The 17311-nt window shown below is 45.8% G+C and overlaps 1 protein-coding gene across 4 annotated transcripts in view; it reads right to left on the reverse strand.

Annotated features, from left to right (window-relative positions):
* Window positions 1-17311, reverse strand: part of nav3 (neuron navigator 3) — a 212302-nt gene that overhangs the window by 148822 nt on the left and 46169 nt on the right. For all 4 annotated transcript variants that reach the window (XM_069700178.1, XM_069700177.1, XM_069700175.1 and 1 more), the window contains exons 2-3: window positions 4132-4249; window positions 94-146 (exon numbers count right to left, since the gene is read on the reverse strand). In XM_069700178.1, the coding sequence (XP_069556279.1) occupies window positions 94-146; window positions 4132-4249 (171 nt within the window). The remainder of the gene's footprint in view (window positions 1-93; window positions 147-4131; window positions 4250-17311) is intronic.

A 17311-nucleotide genomic window follows, 5' to 3' on the forward strand; every position in this document is an offset into this window, starting at 1 on the left:
AATACTCCTCATTAAGATAACTCTCTCTCACAGAACAGCTCTTTAAAGAGTGGATGAGTTTGAATGTAAAAGTTTGGGTTGAAACCCACTCACCATTTGCGACTGGCTCCTGGGACTGCCATTGATATCCTCCACCTTCTCATTCGCTGCGTGAGAAAGGAAATGAAGAAATTAGATTTTTTTTTACTGTCGTCCCACACTCAACTTTAACATCCTGACGTCCAGTGACTTGTGAGTTCACGTGCACAAATCCAGCAGGAAACCTCGCGCATAGGAGTGTGTAGGTGTGTGTGTGTGTGTGTGTGTGTGTGTGTGTGTGTGTGTGTGTGTGTGTGTGTGTGTGTGTGTGTGTGTGTGTGTGTGTGTGTGTGTGGTGTAGAGATGCAGATGCAGGAGATGCAGGAAGCAAAGGTCTGGGAAGCAAAGCTGCCTAATTCGTCAGCTGCCACCAGAGAGTTACTGACAGGCCAGCTTGGCTTCATTGTCTGTTTGGGGCGAGCAGGGAGGGTAAAGTTTCAATCCAACAGCGAGAGAGAGAGAGAGAGAGAGAGAGAGAGAGAGAGAGAGAGAGAGAGAGAGAGGGAGGGATAGTGTGTGTGTGTGTGTGTGTGGGGGGGGGGTGAACGAAGAGAGAAGCTGGAGAGAACATGAAAGTAAAGAAGATTGAGGCAAAAAAAAAAAAAGAAGAGATTTTGGGAGACAGACAGCATTACTAAGAAAGGCAGCATATGTAACAGACAGGAAAATGTGTTTGTGTGTGTGTGTGTGTGTGTGTGTGTGTGTGTGTGTGTGTGTGTGTGTGTGTGTGTGTGTGTGTGTGTGTGTGTGTGTGTGTGTGTGTGTGTGTGTGTGTGTGTGTGTGTGTGTGTGTGTGTTTGTGTGTGTACAGAAAGAGAAAAGTTTTTAAAAAGAGATGGGGACACAGAAAAAAAGAGACGGAGAGAGAGAGAGAGAGAGAGAGAGAGAGAGAGAGAGAGAGAGAGAGAGAGAGCAAAGGCGTAAGAAGAAAAAGAATGAATGAGAGGAAAGCGTTTGAATAGACAGTAAGACAAGATGTCATAAGAGCCACTGCTGGTTGAGGAACTTGAAGAAAATATAATGAATTACTGAAATGTGACTGTGGTTGTTGCTGGGTTCTGCTCGCTGTCAGTTTGGAGGTATTTACTGACCGTCGACAGCTAGCTTGGCACCAGGGACTGCACGGCCGCAAACACAACCAGCTGACTATAAAATACAGGCTTATAGGCAGCTCATTCAAACTGAACTACAGACAGGTTGTGTTATTGTAACCTCTTCTCATCCAAGGGCGTCAAATACTGTAGTTCACCCGCTGGCAACTCAGACATACGCACTAAAACCTCTGTGGTTTGGGCACCAGTTTATGGTAAATGGTCTGCACTTAATCACCCTAGCAGGCTCAGAGCGCTTTCCACTGTTTCCCATTCGCCCGTTCACGGAGCTGAGCTGCCACGCAAGGTGCTCGCCTTCAGGAACAGATTCACACACCAGTGGTACGCCGTCAGGGGAAACTTGGGTTTTAGTGTCTTGCCCGGGGACTCTTCGGCATGTGGACCGGAGGAGCCGGGGATCGAACTGCAAACCTTTCGTTTCATGGGCAACCCGCTCCACCATCTGAACCACAGCCGCCCAGAGATTGTTTTACGAAGATCGTTCACAGAGATCACGGTTGAGGTTGAAATACAACCGCAAGTCATTTTCCATAAAAGACGTCACGCAAGTTAAATATGTTACGTTACGGAAGAAACGTACTCGTGTTACTCAAAAGATGTTCACGCTGATTTTGTTTTTCTCACAGACTTGAACGTCAGCCTCAGTGGAAGCCCTGTGTTTCTTCCACCCAACCACCCTCATGGACTTGTCACTTTTTCTACTCCGTCACGTGACTTCCTTCTTTGGTCCCGGTGATCATTGTGCCAAAGGCCACCCGATACGAATCTCTCTCATGCCAGCGCCTTTGACAAAACAGCCGTGTTTGATCAGCCTGGTCCATGCAGACATTCACAGCCTTGAGAAGATGACGAAATACGTGTGATGGAGATACTCACGACTATATGGATGTTCCAACCATGGACTGACCTTAACCATCACGGTTCATGGAAAATAAATCTCTTTCACTTCCCGTTGTTTTTGGTCCTAATTATTCACAAGATGAGACTGAGCTGCAGTCTAAAGATGCTCTTAATCAGTTATTTATCCATTTATCCTTTGTTAAACTTAGCTTTGTATCAGCAGACCCAAATTCACCGCATGAAAATGAGTGTGTGGCAACGCTCCGCTGAGGATTGTTTCCAGTCGTTGTCTCCTAATGGGCGTAGACCTCACGGTCATTTAGAAATGATTAGATCAGCCTTTAACCAATCAGCATTGACCACCACATCATGTATGTTGTGCGCCAAAACTCCTCCACCGCTGCCAATGTTGGAACAATGTCACTTAGACCGAGCGGCCGAGCAAACCTCAACGCAAACAGGGTTTCCAGACTATATTCCCAGCGAAGAATGAAGCTGTGAGCAAGAAAGAAGTCAGACTAGTATCTGGTGCCATGGAGATGGGAACGGGCTGGTCGCCGCCTTCCAGAATAACATGTACAGTATGATGCACAATGTCAGGATGGTATTTTTTGTCAGTGCAATCAGACATATCTTTCACAACTGTGTGCCAGTGAAAGTCTGCACAGCCCTCTCGTGTGCATCCCAACATTCATGACTCAGAGATCCATTTATTTGTGTCAGCTGTGTGTGCACATTAGGCCCTTAATACTGTTTCACTCCTTCACTGCACTGCACTGCCCTGACCAGTCTGTCCACAAGACAAATTCTCCCATCAGTCTCTGTCCACCCAGCTCCCGGTGAGTCAGCAAAAAGCTGCCTCTTCCCAAAAAAATAACAGTCTCATTCAGATCAGTTACTGTAATAAGATTAGAGCATTTCAATACTAATCTCTCAAACTAGTCTCTGAAAGAGGTAATCACATTACTGGAATGTGTTGCTGAGTAATGTGTTACTACCCAGCATGGGTAAGAACAAGTGTGAGACACGAGCAGGAGAGAGCAAAACAAGAGAGCAAGATCAGAGAGAGAAATAAAAGACATGAAGGGTGAGAGACAAAGAGAGAGAGAGAAAGAAGAGATGAAGAGAAAAAGAAAGAAAAAGAGACATGTGGGACAGACAGAGTGAGAGAAGTAAAGACTTTGTGACTGGGTTGCAGAGGGAGATGCACGCCGCTGCACCTCTGGGTGTCAGAGTCATTGATCTCTGCTGCTGCAGCTCGCCCAGCACCCAAAAACAAGGGAGCGTTGCTGGGATGTGGCCCAAATATCAGACTGAGGCACAGCTTTGCTCTCACTCAGCACAACAAAGACCAAGGAGTGTGTGTGTGTGTGTGTGTGTGTGTGTGTGTGTGTGTGTGTGTGTGTGTGTGTGTGCGTGTGTGTACTGGTAAACGATCCTTGTGAGGACTGGTCTGAGTTTTAGGGTTAAGATTCAGGGATTAAGGTTCGAGTTAAGTTTAAGGTTGGGGAAAGGGTTAGGGAATGTATTTTCTCACTGAATGTCCTCACAAATATAGCTAGACAAACATATGTGCGTGCGCGCGCGCGTGTGTGTGTGTGTGTGTGTGTGTGTGTGTGTGTGTGTGTGTGTGTGTGTGTGTGTGTGTGTGTGTGTGTGTGTGTGTGTGTGTGTGTGTGTGTGTGAAAGAGAGAGAGTGGGTGGCTGCTTCATCTACCAAACAGATAGATACATGCAGTGTTTTAATACTGTCAATAATACATGGTTTTATACATCTAATATTCCTTTTCAAATAGTGAAAGTTACACAAGACTATACAGAGCACTGTTAGGATAACAGCTGTCAAGTGTTTCTGTCCTTTTGGGATTATAATGCAGATTACTGATGATTAGATCATTAGAGTGGATTAAGCTCATTGAAAAATAAAGAAGCAAAAAAAGACATGTAGTTTGGATCAAAATTTTAATACAGTACTGAATAACAGACATTGGAATCATGTACATGTCTAAGTGTGTGTGTGTGTGTGTGTGTGTGTGTGTGTGTGTGTGTGTGTGTGTGTGTGTGTGTGTGTGTGTGTGTGTGTGTGTGTGCAGATGCCCACCTATGATCTGGATGATCTGTGCCAACAGGACTCCATCGGTGACGTCCTGGCTCAGGTCCTTGATGAGGCGCTGACAGCCGGACTTTGCCAGGTAGTGATTAGCCCAGTCTGTGTAAATCTGCAACAATAGAACAAACACTCTGTCAGTGAGTGTGTGTGTGTGTGTGTGTGTGTGTGTGTGTGTGTGTGTGTGTGTGTGTGTGTGTGTGTGTGTGTGTGTGTGTGTGTGTGTGTGTGTGTGTGTGTGTGTGTGTGTGTGTGTGTGTGTGTGTGTGTGTGTGTGTGTGTGTGTGTGTGTGTGTGTGTGTGTGTGTGAGAGAGAGATGAACAGACACTGGGAGATGTGTGGATGTGTGAGGTTTTACAGATTTAACACTTTTAAGTAGATTGGCCCAGTAGACCATACAAGTGATCCCTGTGTTTACAGCAGATCATTGGCTGAATGAATCATACAATATTAGTATTAGAGAGGGTTTAATATGGGATACGTAGCGATTTGAAGTTCTAAATAATTATATGATCTGAACATGAAGGCTATTGGTCAAGAGTGCTTTATAGATTATCATTGTACTATCGAGCAGGTCATGTAATGTCTCCATTCCAATGTATTTCTGTTTGCATTACAAAAAAAAACTTTGAATGTATGGATTGCAAACGATTATAAACAAATTTAAAAGTAATTTGAGCACTATTTTTTTCAGTTGCTACACAAATAGGGTAATAAAAGCAGATTTACAAATCAAATCATGACACTGCAAAGTGCTGAATCATGACTTGATCTGCGGACAATGTTCTCTCCTAAATCGACTTTAAACTCATGAGTTGACATGAGAACATTTGTTTTATGACATTCTTTCTTTTCTGACAGATTTTTTTTTTCCTGCAATTTTGCATTCTCTATCCAACATAATGCTTTTACTGTCCTGGTGCAACAAGAACCACTACGTTAATAAAAATCTGCTGTTAGAAGATTCAATTGTTTGATGGATGACTTTGGTGTTCTCTTCAATTCACAGGTACAACCCAGGACCAAAGCATGTAATACACTTGTCAGTCCGCTAGAGGATTCCGTGTCAGAGTCCCGTTAGGCCTCGCCACGGCGTGAAAAGCACACACAAGTACAACCGGGGTTGAAGAAGGAAGTCATGTGATGAATTACAAAAGTGCTTAAGTCCAAGAAGCGAAGTAGGTCGTGGTGGTCGGATAGATCAAACTCAGGACTTTCCTCCTTGAGACCGGGGTTTGAGTTCAGGAGAAAGCTTGGTGCATGTCTTTACAGGAACTGTAACCATGGGGTTTTGTTTTCCTCAGCCTAACCACATGGTTTTTTCATGACTAAGCAAAGCAAAATGTGACACTGACACAGTATGCTGCGGTGGACTGACCAAAAATTACAAAAGATTCACACGCTGCATTAACTTAAATGTGATTTTCATGAAGACCTTTAGAGAAAATACCAAGACACATAGAAAAGAAGGAGAAGAGCAGATGGACTGATTCTGAAAAGGTAAAACTCATAAACTATACACTGAACGGTGTCAAGGAAACGAAAGCTGTATTTCTGTCTTTGCCCCCGAAGGATCCTTCAGCCAGACAACCTTCGATCACAAAACCGCCGTTGACATCCCCTCCAAGCTGTCTGTCCCGACGACACTCTGCTCTGCCTCTCCGTCTTCGCTACAGCAAAGTGGTAAATGTCCTTTCAGGGAGCGCTGTCCAAACATTCAGGCTCCTTGCACATCTTCAAACACAAATATTTCACCGGACCGCACCGAGTACGACACTGTTTGGGATCTTTGTCGGTGGGATGCCTGAACGATTTCACCAAAAATGATAACATTAGATAGATGGTAATACGACAAGTCCGCACTGGATCCAAATAAAAGACAAAGCACCGTCCATCAGACATCTGCTGGACACCTCGTTTCTCTTTTAAAGCAGAATACTTGGACGATCCAAGAAATAGAAATGCTGGAAATTTCTTTACAGTTTGAAGAAATCAATTTCAGACACTAAACTAAATACAACACGACAAAGTTAACAACATTACAACACAATCTTCCAATGATCCGAAATGAATTGCTTATTAGATGAGTAAATTACTGTTCGAGACGTTTGCAGTAACAGCTGGATTCACTTTCCTAACGATATCTTTCAAACCCGGAAGAGCAGCATGTCCGATAATCTTTTGTATTGTCACCTAAAGCGCTTAACAGCCGCTTTGTCTTTCATTAGAGCCCATAAGCCCGCTGATAAGCGGCGCTTTGTCCGTCAGCAGACAGACTGAACTCGACAGCTGTTGCCGTTTTCGCCAGACTCCAAAGACGAAAGATGTGAGACACGTTTGGCCTCCAAGAGCTCGTCCCCGAGAAAGCAGAATGGGAAGCTACGATGGGTGAAGGGCCGCCCTCCGCACCGGAAAACTTCACCTGTGATCTCCAAGCTCTAAACTTTCTAAGATTTCCTTCCAGACCCTTCGGATTAAGAGCCAAGCAGCAGCTATGAGTTTACAAAAGTCCAGTTCTTCCCACTGTGCGGTGCGTTCATTTGGTTCATATTCCCACAAGACAGTCATAGAAGAAGTCTTTGTTCCTACTGGGATTGCACTGAGATTCTGAGACTGAAAAAAGAAGGGTAGCAGTCCATATATAGATACGGACTGCTACTCTGCTGCCTGTAAAACTTTTCTTGTTATCTCCGGATTAAAAATAATAATAAAAAAAAAAGCACTCCACTCCAGGTCTGAGCAGCATAAAGGACTTTGAAAGGTGAAAGTCCCCTCGGGAATGTAAGATCTTCCCCGAGGTTGGGGGTCTACCACAGGCCCAAAAGTACAACAAATCTCTATCTGACTCTGTTCATGAAGTTTGGGTTTTTATGACTAGATCAGGCTTCTCGGCATCTTAAGTGGTAGACATTTCCCAAGGAATTATCTCATAGCACTCAACCATTTCTCATGAAACAATCTCTTCTCCCCTCATTTACCTCACACACCGCTCTCAATTAAAAGCCTTTCTTTCCCGATCTCGTATTTTTCTCGGGAAACGAGAGTTTTGCTCCTTTAAAGTCGCCGCCTCTCATGAGTTTGCGTCCGTTGTGGTTTTCCTTTCAGCAACTTTCTCCTTGATGAGAAGTCGTAAAGCGAAACCCGGAAAAAAATTGAGAGCTGTCACGGGGAAACACACATTTAAATACACGCGTAGGAAAACACATCCGCCAAGACCGGCTTCTGAAAAAAAGAGGCACACAGATGAACAGACGTACGTCGACGCTCAGGAAAACACTGTCAATACAAACAGCGTCCCATCAGGGGGAAAGTAAACAAACAGGAAAGAGGGATGGAAAAGAGTGTGAAAGGGAGAAATTAAGAGCGTACATGTGGCGCTCCGGTTGACAACTACAGTCAACGTCAGTCGGCAGGAAGATCCACCGAGACTTCAACACAAGCTGCTGAACGGCCAGGTTCATGACACGGAGGGCAAAAGAAGGTAGAGGTTCTGATCTGTTTCACTGTTTAACTTCCACCTTCCCATCTTCCTCGAACGCTCGATCCTTAAATGGGAGCAGGGACAGAAGATGAATGGCTCTGCAGAGAAACGGGAGATAGAAGCTCTTCTGCCCGCAGTCGCCAAGTTTCCATCTGAATGTAGTGCAAATTTCGATAGATATTTCCAAGAAATCAATGAAAGGAACAAAAAAAACTATTTACATTTTATGGTTGGGTGAAGTCATTTTCCAACTGGGTGACTTTAAAACAATCGTGGGAGAACCAGGTGAGAGAAGATGGAAGAAAAAGAGCGCCAGTGAAACATCAAGCAAACGAAAAGCACGTAGAACTAGAATGACCATCTCCCGGTTGTACGCCCACCAGTCAGGCCTTATTTGAAGAAATTCCCTCAATGAGTTCTTGGGATATCATGTTCACAAGAATGGGATGGATGTGAGGTCACGGTGACCTTGATCTTATGACTTTTCACCACCGACATTTCATTGCTTCATCCTCGGGCCCAAGTCTTCATCAAGTTTGCTTTTATCAAACTTTTTTTTTTTTTTTTTTTTTACACACATATTGAAAATGCATTGAAAAACATGGTCACGGCAACAAACATCATTTTTCGTAGGAAACCCAAGTATGAAGAGGAAGTAGGGAGCGATCCAAAATACCTGGAGGGAGGTGGGATACCAAATGGGTGAAATGAGTTTGGATGAATTTGGGGCTGAAACGGCCGGCCGCCTTCCGCATCTGCCGACGCTCCCGCGGGGACGCGATGCCGCTCGGCAAACACATTTCCAGGGCTTCGCGTGACCCTCTCCAGCCCGGAGGTCAAACAGTGTTTACATCCGAGCAGTAAACTTTGTTTTATGCCGCATGCAGCGGCGGATTAGCAGCATTCGCCACGATAAAACAACTCGTCTTTACAATCGCAAGAAACAGACGTTCACAAACACACTACTTCTGTCGGCAAACTCTCGTTTCACTGAGCGAGACAAAGCCTCCGTGTTTTAGGGAAGTGCAAAAGATCAAACAAGCCGGTGAAGGGTACATTAATGCTGACTCAGGCTTGGGCTCCCAACAAAAATCCCCCCACCATGATTTGAGAATGAACATGACGACGACTTGTGACTTTATGTTTGAAAGTTTAAAACCTGATGAAATAAACAAGCTGGTGGCTCTGCAGTGAAAGAGATGGAGCAGGTTTCTTTTTCGCTAAAACGTGAACAAGAATGTTTACAGACCAGCTTATGAAAAAAAAAAAAAACATTACCTGAAGATTTATTTTGAAAAACGGCTTACTTTTACTTTTTACCAACTCCAATTTATTCAATCTAGGTTCACTTATCCCGGGAAGCCACAGTTGTCGGAAAGCAAAACATTCTGAAGAAGTTGGTGACGGCTCACTCAACAATGCCGAGTCACCCTCCGTGTTTCTTTTGGTCCGTCCGGCCCATTTGGGAACAGCGTGTGCTCCAAAATTCGCTGCTAACCTGAGAAACGCCAAGTTGCAGAAGCAACGGCTATCATGTCAGCAAACTAAATGTATTTGACTTCCGCGGGGAAATACTGCAGTTTCTAAAGTTGCTGACCCAAATCCCCCTTTTTGGTTGATTTATTGCTGTATAAACTGAGTCTTTCACACGTCTCTGTTTTAACACAGAAATCAAAGTGGACCTAAAAACGGCCACAAAAAAAATTAATCTGCCAAAATACATCAAACACGGAGGTACCGCTGTAAAACCTTTACAGTGGAGCAGCTGCAGGGACGGTCTGCCACCTGAGGTAGGAAACGCTGTCCCAAATCTAAGTCTGGACATTTTCAGAACTCTGCTGTCAGCAGATCAGTTTAAAAACACTACAAAGAGAAACATAAACTTCAATAGAGCTCAGACAAAGCCTGACAAAGATGAGAGACCCCCCCCCCCCAAAAAAAAAAGAAAAGAAAAGAAAAGGAAGGAAGATTTCCCGTTTCTGACTCCGACTTCACGTTTAGTCAGAATAAAAAAGCTGCGCTTGAAACATGCTGCATCGGATGAACTGTGAAGTCCCGGCTTCGCTCCTGACCTGCGACCTCCGTCAGCTGTCTGCTCGTCTCCTCTCTCTGCTGCCCTTTCAGATGAAACGCAATCATCATCATCATCAAATAAAATGTTGTTTTTTTTCCCCCCCCCACACCCCGAGAAGCTTGCCTCCCGTCTCTGCGTGAGCGGCCGCCTCACCGATCCGCTCACTTCGCGGCTCCTCGGTGGCGCTCGGGGTTGTGGAGTCTGTCAGCCTCCTGCACTCGTTAACCTCTCCTCTCCCAATCCAGTCGCTTTGGGAAGCAGAAGCCGGCGCTGTACGACAGGAGGCAAAACATCAGCAGTAACGCCACCTCCGGTGGTGCTGACGGAGACGACTGACATCATACGGGCGCACATGCTGGATGAGGTAACACACACACACACACACACACACACACACACACACACACACACACACACACACACACACACACACACACACACACACACCAAACACACATACGCAATCTAAACCCCCTAAGCAACTCAAACACAGGTAAACACACACACGCGCACACGCGCACACACACACACACACACACACACACACACACACACACACACACACACGCACACACGCACACGCGCTGAGTCCCCTTCCCCTCTGCCCCCCCCTCTCCCTCTCTTTCAGCAGCCAGCATCAGTCAGCAGAAGTCCAGTCTCTCTGGTGATGTTATCCTCGCTGATGCCACATGAAGTATCCTCCTCCTCTTTTTTTCTCTACCTGCTCCGGCGGACCGGTCTCCCCCTCAGCGCCACGGGATCCCAAACGCCGCCAACCAACAGCCGGCTCTCACACCCGGAGCAGATAAAACTGCCTTCAACAGTCCTGATCACAATGCAGTGACTACAGCTACGCAGGTATTATTGGCAGAGCCTGCAGTGGCACTGCTCGGCCTCCGGGGGGAGCCAGGGAGAAGGAGAAAGATGAGGATGCTGGAGTGAAGTGGAGAGGAAGTCCAACTCCGCAGGACTCGCTGTATTCGGTAATGGATTTCCATTGAGTGACTGTTAATGTATGGGCTCTTTAATCAGGGCATCATTCCAACACTGTCCAATAAATTAAGAGCTTAATTGCATTGAAGGAGCTTGAGCATATATACAATCACTTGGAGGACATTTAGCTGTGTAATGCTGTTTGATAGAGGGAAGCCGGGAGAAACGTTTCTTCTGTGGCTGCACTGGCTCCGAAAAACCTCCACTTGGCACCGGCGCCGCTCCCGCATGGGCCCTAAGTGTAATTAAACACTACACGAAGCCGCATTAACTAAACGAGCGACGAGCCAATGGAATTGATGGCACTGCGATGCGATGGGAGCTTCCTCTACGATTCTCCGCCCCGTCTCCGTCTCCGTCTCCGGTTCAGGACAAACAAGGAGCGACGGAGGGAGGGAGACAGTTCGGATCCGATTGGCGGCTGCGCTGTCAAGACAGTTTATGGAGGGTGGAGGGGAAAATGAAAAAAAGCCACCCAAAGAAACTCTTACTCAACAGAAAGTCTGTTCTGATCAACTGACAGGTGATCTCAGAGAAGATTCACAGAAGAAGAAGACAATTTCCTCCTCTGAGGGCGTCAAAGAACAATTATTTCTGCAAAACCAGCCTTCGAGTATCAAATGCTGAACACGCATCGTTCTGTCCAGTGAAGTATTTCTGGGTGGAGAGCAGCGTAATAAAGTTGAAGCCGCATTGCAAAAAGCTCAGTAAATCAGTAATTCAAAATTTCAAGGCAGTAAACAGGCAGCCGGCGAAGGGAGACGGTGGTAAGAAGTTCATAATCTCTGGCTGACGAGTCCTGAATAACTTTGATCAAAGTGAAGCTGGACAGTTATGCTTTCAATAGCAATTTCTGGAGGAAGCAAAAGCGTGAGTCCGATTTTCCTGGGTCAGTAACAACGACCCGTCTCACCCTTGACGTACAGATGTGAGCATCTGCTCCAAATATAAGATAACCACGACATCTCGTGACAAAATCCTTCAGCAGCACGAACAACTGATGTCCGACCGCTTCATCAAAGCACCCGGAAGCTGTTTCCACCATGAAAACCTTTTTGGTGTTCCCTGAGATCCGGGACTCTGAGACATTTCTATTCCCTCTCAGACCACCACCACCACCACCACCACCACCACCACCATCACCATCACCACCATCATCATCATCATCTTTGTCCTGGAATCAGAGGTAATAAATAGCAGCAGGCAGCCTTCCAGTGTGGCTTTGCTCCAATCTCACAGACACCCAAGTTGTGAGTTTACAGCTGGAATTTATAATTGGTCGACCTACGTTTCCTTGCGGTGTGGCGCCGGTGACGAGGGATCAAAAGTAATAACTTTTTATTTATGTGACAGCATTCTCCACAACAAGAAGAGGGAGAAACGGACTGAAATCTGGAGGCTGTGAATGGGATGAGTTGGGAACACCTTTGTTGTTGTGCCAACTGTCAGTCGCAGCCAAGCCCGGGTGTGTTCGGAGAGAGGATTTGTCCGGTTGTATTTACAAAAAGGATGAAGCCGCTTCACACACAGCAATAAAACACCAATCCAATGAGAACAAAGATAAAACAGTTCAAAGCAACGACGCGTGCGAATGATCGCTCCACGAATATGAAACTAAAAATGAGGCTTATGAAAAGACGTTTAAATTCTCCGTCCAAGAAAAAAAAAAACAACCTTCTGACTCGCGAGCCAAAGTCTTACTCAAAATTTCCTGAGCTTATTAAGCGTGCATCTCTGCTTGTTTGGCTTTATCTTTTCCAAGGAAAACTGATTAGGCATGCATGTCGGTTTCAAGGTCCTGCTGCGTATTCACCCAGCTGCAGACTGTGTTTCTACCACACTCGCCGAGCGGTCAGACAGTGGACCGTCTGCTGCACGTGGGCCTCGCTCGTGTATTTCCAAGGGCTTTGTCTGACTGAAGATTCTTCTCGTTGACTATTAGCCAACGGTCACGTTTATTAATCCAATTATTCAAATATTCAATTCTTGGGGCATCAGAAAACTGTCTGAGTTTCAGGGCTGATGTGTAACATTGTTATCGCCGTGTTACATTACAAGAGAAATATAAAACCTTAATAACAAGCTTTTATAATATTCGTGTTAAAAGGGAAAGCGGGCAGCGATCTTAACGAAGAACGCAAACAGCAAAATCAGTGATGATTCCAAATGTGTCGGACCAACCGGGGACTTGTTCATTTATTGTAACACAGCATCTGGGTCCAGGCTACCAACAGATGATTGACATTGACGGGGTATCAGGGGACCAGCACCCTTTGATATGCGTGTGTTTGGTAACCAGCCTACTTTTGTCCGGACCGATGAGGAGAGATGATGAGAAGCAGAGACCTCGTGGTAACGTTGCAAAAAGCGGGTCTTTATTTCCTTCTTTTGCTTCAGCAATCACAGCGTTCGCCATTTTGACGCGTGCTCCTCTGAAACGCGGGCTTATCCAGACACTGAGCTGATACCTTCCTGCGACTAAACGACGGGTTGTCTGAGACTTTTCTCGTCGACTGACGCTCACTGGAATATTTGGGAGCAGCCCCGGTGTTTCTTCAAGCTGTTCTAATTCCAACCAGCACCTTCGGACTTCCAGGCTGGCGCCGACCAAATGTACTTCACTACGATCAGCAGACGACAGACGAGAAAGACGAGCCGCTGAAAACCGAAGCATCCATTCATGGCTTTCTCGTGCCGCCGCCTGCCGAGCCACTTTTTCTTTTCAGGGGAGACCGTGGGCAGAAAATGACACAACCGCACGGCCGGGGGAAGTTCGGACACGCCACCCGCGTCGGACGCGCTCGCACGCAGTCAGTCGACGCCGATGTCTTGCGGCGAAGGAGAGGGAAGAACTGACGGCTCCAGAACAGCCTGGAGACAGATGAGCACCGACAGTTTAGAGACAGACGGGAAGAAAAGACAGAGATGAGTTGGTTGACCGGTTTGATGAACTGCCAGTGATTACCAGCACTAATTAAGGACAATTATTCGCCAAAGCAGCACAATTTGAAGGTGGCACGCAGAGGGACTATTTCATGGAGCAGCTTTCCAGCATTTCCTGCCAGGAAAAAAAAAAAAAGCTCCAATATCTCTTATCACTCCGTTTCACAAAGCCAGTGTGGATCATGAGGCACCCGTGAACCACGGCTATCTGCTGGCAGTAAAACACAGAGGACAACACGAGCCAGTCACAGTAACTGTGAGCACAAACAACATTGGAAATGAACGGAAGGCTGGAGGGGACATTTGTACAGAAAGCGAACCGACACCAGTTGAGCTCGGTGGCCGATTCGCGTCGATCTGATGGAGCTCCGTCCACAACGTTCGAGGAAGTCGGAGTCATTTGATCCGACCTCCAAATCCTCAAACACACTTCCTGTCTCTGACCCCGAAGCAGCCGGCAGAGTAGACGTACGCAGTCTGCAGGGCTGACAGCTCATTTCAAATGCACAGCAATGAAACAAAGAGGTGAAGTGGTGGAAACGCTATTTAAGAGAAACTATGAATCACACGCAGTCCCCGAAGTAATCAACGATGACTGGTGTGCAGTAACCGGTCGGATTCAGCGCCGAGCGTATTCCCGTTCTCGCGAGCAGCTTTTCGTCGTAGTTTCGGTTAGTTTACGTCAACCTACGATCATTTTAGCATTAGCAAAAAGGGAGCATGAACAGATTGAAATGATGACGCAGCAGAGCTTCAAAGGCCAACTTTGATCCAACTGGAACGAAATGCAGGCGAGCAGCAAAGTTACCGTCAGCAACACTGCTAGCGAGGAAGAGGCTGTTGAGACGGCGTTAGCGTCAATCTAGTTTCCGACTCACGTCATTTTCTCTCCGGACTTCCTACGGCTGAAGTGAACGGCTGACGTTCTACTTGGACTTCCTGTATTTGTTTCAAAATAAAAGCCTTGGGGTGTTTTATTCACGGTCCGGCAGTATACTCAATTGTGAAATATTCTTGATACTCTGATAAATTAAAATGGTTGTCACTGCAATTGAATAAAATTGTGAACATTAGCAATACATCCAAATATCTTTAGTTTGCTGTAGACGTTCAGATACTTCATGGTTTTCTGATACCGGCCGATACACATGCCAACATGCGAGTTGGCACTTTTGTTTTCTACTTCAGGCACTGATCACGGAGAGATATTTTTAATGTTAAATTCAGATTGAAACGCGATGAAGCGTTACAAAGGTCTCTGTTTTAGGAAGAATGAATGGAATTGGCAATTCACATTTTTAATCCTCTTATACTCGATAAATAAAGGCACTTCATATTTTTATTATCGTCATTATATGCATAAACTTCAGTCATATTTTGTAGGTTTTTTGAATCATTTCATTTTATCACTGCTATTTAATGTCTTCCCCTGTACAATATGTCCTGTTGCTGAGATATAAAAGTACCAGAGACCCCATAAATACACTAAACCAAAGCGGTGTGTTCAAGCCATCATCTCTGCCCTTAAAGTACGGACCTCTAGACTTCAACAGATGCTGGAGTCGTCACGCACTCACGATGCATCCTCACATCAAGGTTTATGAGACTTTTGCGCGCACACACACACACACACACACACACACACACACACACACACACACACACACACACACACACACACACACACACAAACAGTATGTCAATTTACCATGGTAACCGCAGCATGTGAGGCAGCGTCTGGCTTGCTGGCTCTGCGGCCTGTGATCCAGACACTGCCACCATCATGATGGTAGAGGACACACACACACACACACACACACACACACACACACACACACACACACACACACACACACACACACACACACTCTCCTCTCCTTCAATGCCTCACAAAATTCTTCATCCAAAAACAAAAAAAGTGAATGCTTATCATCTCTAATCCAGATTGGCTCTGGCCGGTTGAGATAATGAGCTCTCGTCAGCCATTATAAATAGCCAGCAGGTATTTGTGCGACATTCAGACACTGAGAGAAACCTGTGGAGAGCCTTGTGTTAATTAGCTGTTTCGCCGCTAGCTCACAAGATGAGCTCCTTCTACAGCCTCAGATCGTTGTACACCTCACTGTAGTGGTAACAACGCTAATTGAGGCCTTGTGTCGAACGGCGGGGAAAACTTTCCCGCTCGGAGGCGGAATGGAGGCCTTAACAAGCGTCTTGGGGCTTCCGGCTGACACCCGTCTATTCGGGGATGTCACGGGGCTCTGTAATCATTCTCTCAGACCTCTGCGAGCTCCGCCCACTCAAAAACACACAAATAAATCAAGCGATACAAACAGGCGACCGTGTCATTAGCCATCCCGGCAGCAGCAAGGAGCACTGCTAGAAATATAAGGTTGCAGACGCACACACACACACACACACACAGATCCTTATCATGATAACAACCAGACTGCCACAACCCCATTCAGCGGTTCCCCCCAGAGGGTTCGAATTATTCTCCAAACTGATTCCAACAAAAACCAAATCATGAGGACACGACTGTGTGACTCACCGCTGGCTCGCTCAGATTAGTCACACTTCCTCACAGCATCCGACTGGCTTACTGCTCATTAAATCAAGATGAGTCAGCTGCTGAGATTGACTAGTTGTGGTTGTTGACAGCTTCAATTGGGCCTGATTTGGAAGCACTTTCACTCACAACAACTGTTGCTTTAGCCACTATAAGCTGTGTTTGGCCAATGATTGTGATAAAGTGGATTTTTATTTGCAGCAAACCAGACTTTCTATGAAATGCAAATTACAAGGGAAGACCAGAAATAAGAACACAAGGGATTTGTTATCAGGCTTGTGCAGATGGAGGGTCAGAAGGTTGTCGGGTTTTGTAGCCAAATAGCAGCTTATGTTAAAAATGGTGTACTAAGCCACCAGCGGCCCACCAACGGCTCAAATCTTGATCAGGTATCAACCCCATCGGACATATCTGGCCTTTCTTGTTTGTGTACGAAGCCAATTTATTTCTAAGCCCATTTATATGCAATAGACAACACATGTCTGTTTGGTTTGAGTCGGGACGGCCATCTGCTTGTTGAGAAACAAATTAATGTAGATCGCTAGATTAATGGGTTTTTGATTGGGTGCCGGCCAGACTGCCAGGAGCCCGGGCCTGTTTTTATTAACAAGCCTCTCAGAGGACGAGGACGAGGACAGCGACGATACGCCCGGCCACTTAGCCGACCGGTCAGACTGCTGAATCCCGCTGATTGTTTTGTGCACTATTGACTCTGAGAATATGAGAAGTCTTTATCTTCAATAATAACCCATGATGGGGCTTGAATATGAAAGAGTGCCATTTGTTTCAAGTGGCTGGCTTTACTTCAAACAGAAGTTGTTTTGTTAAGGTGGAGTGAAATAAATAATCCTGTCTTGTTTTTAGTGATTAGCTTCTTGCTGTATCAATCAACTTTTCAAGAAGGTACACGACTGCTTTCATGAAGCCGTCTTTATGGTTGTTAAAGACGAACATGCTTCTTTGAAGTCGGACAGGCAAAAAGCAGTCAGGATATCAGTCAGGTTTAAGACCATTAGCCACATAATCTAAAGCAGTTTATGTGGATCTTAAACTGAAAGTCAGCACACATCAACAGTTGCTTATTGCACAGGAAAAGAAGCCACAACTGTAATA

The sequence above is a fragment of the Brachyistius frenatus genome, unplaced genomic scaffold, assembly GCF_029030835.1.
Source record: "Brachyistius frenatus isolate BFR_SWC_R1_liver_20210118 unplaced genomic scaffold, ASM2903083v1 Contig_32, whole genome shotgun sequence".
Taxonomy (NCBI): Eukaryota; Metazoa; Chordata; class Actinopteri; family Embiotocidae; genus Brachyistius; species Brachyistius frenatus.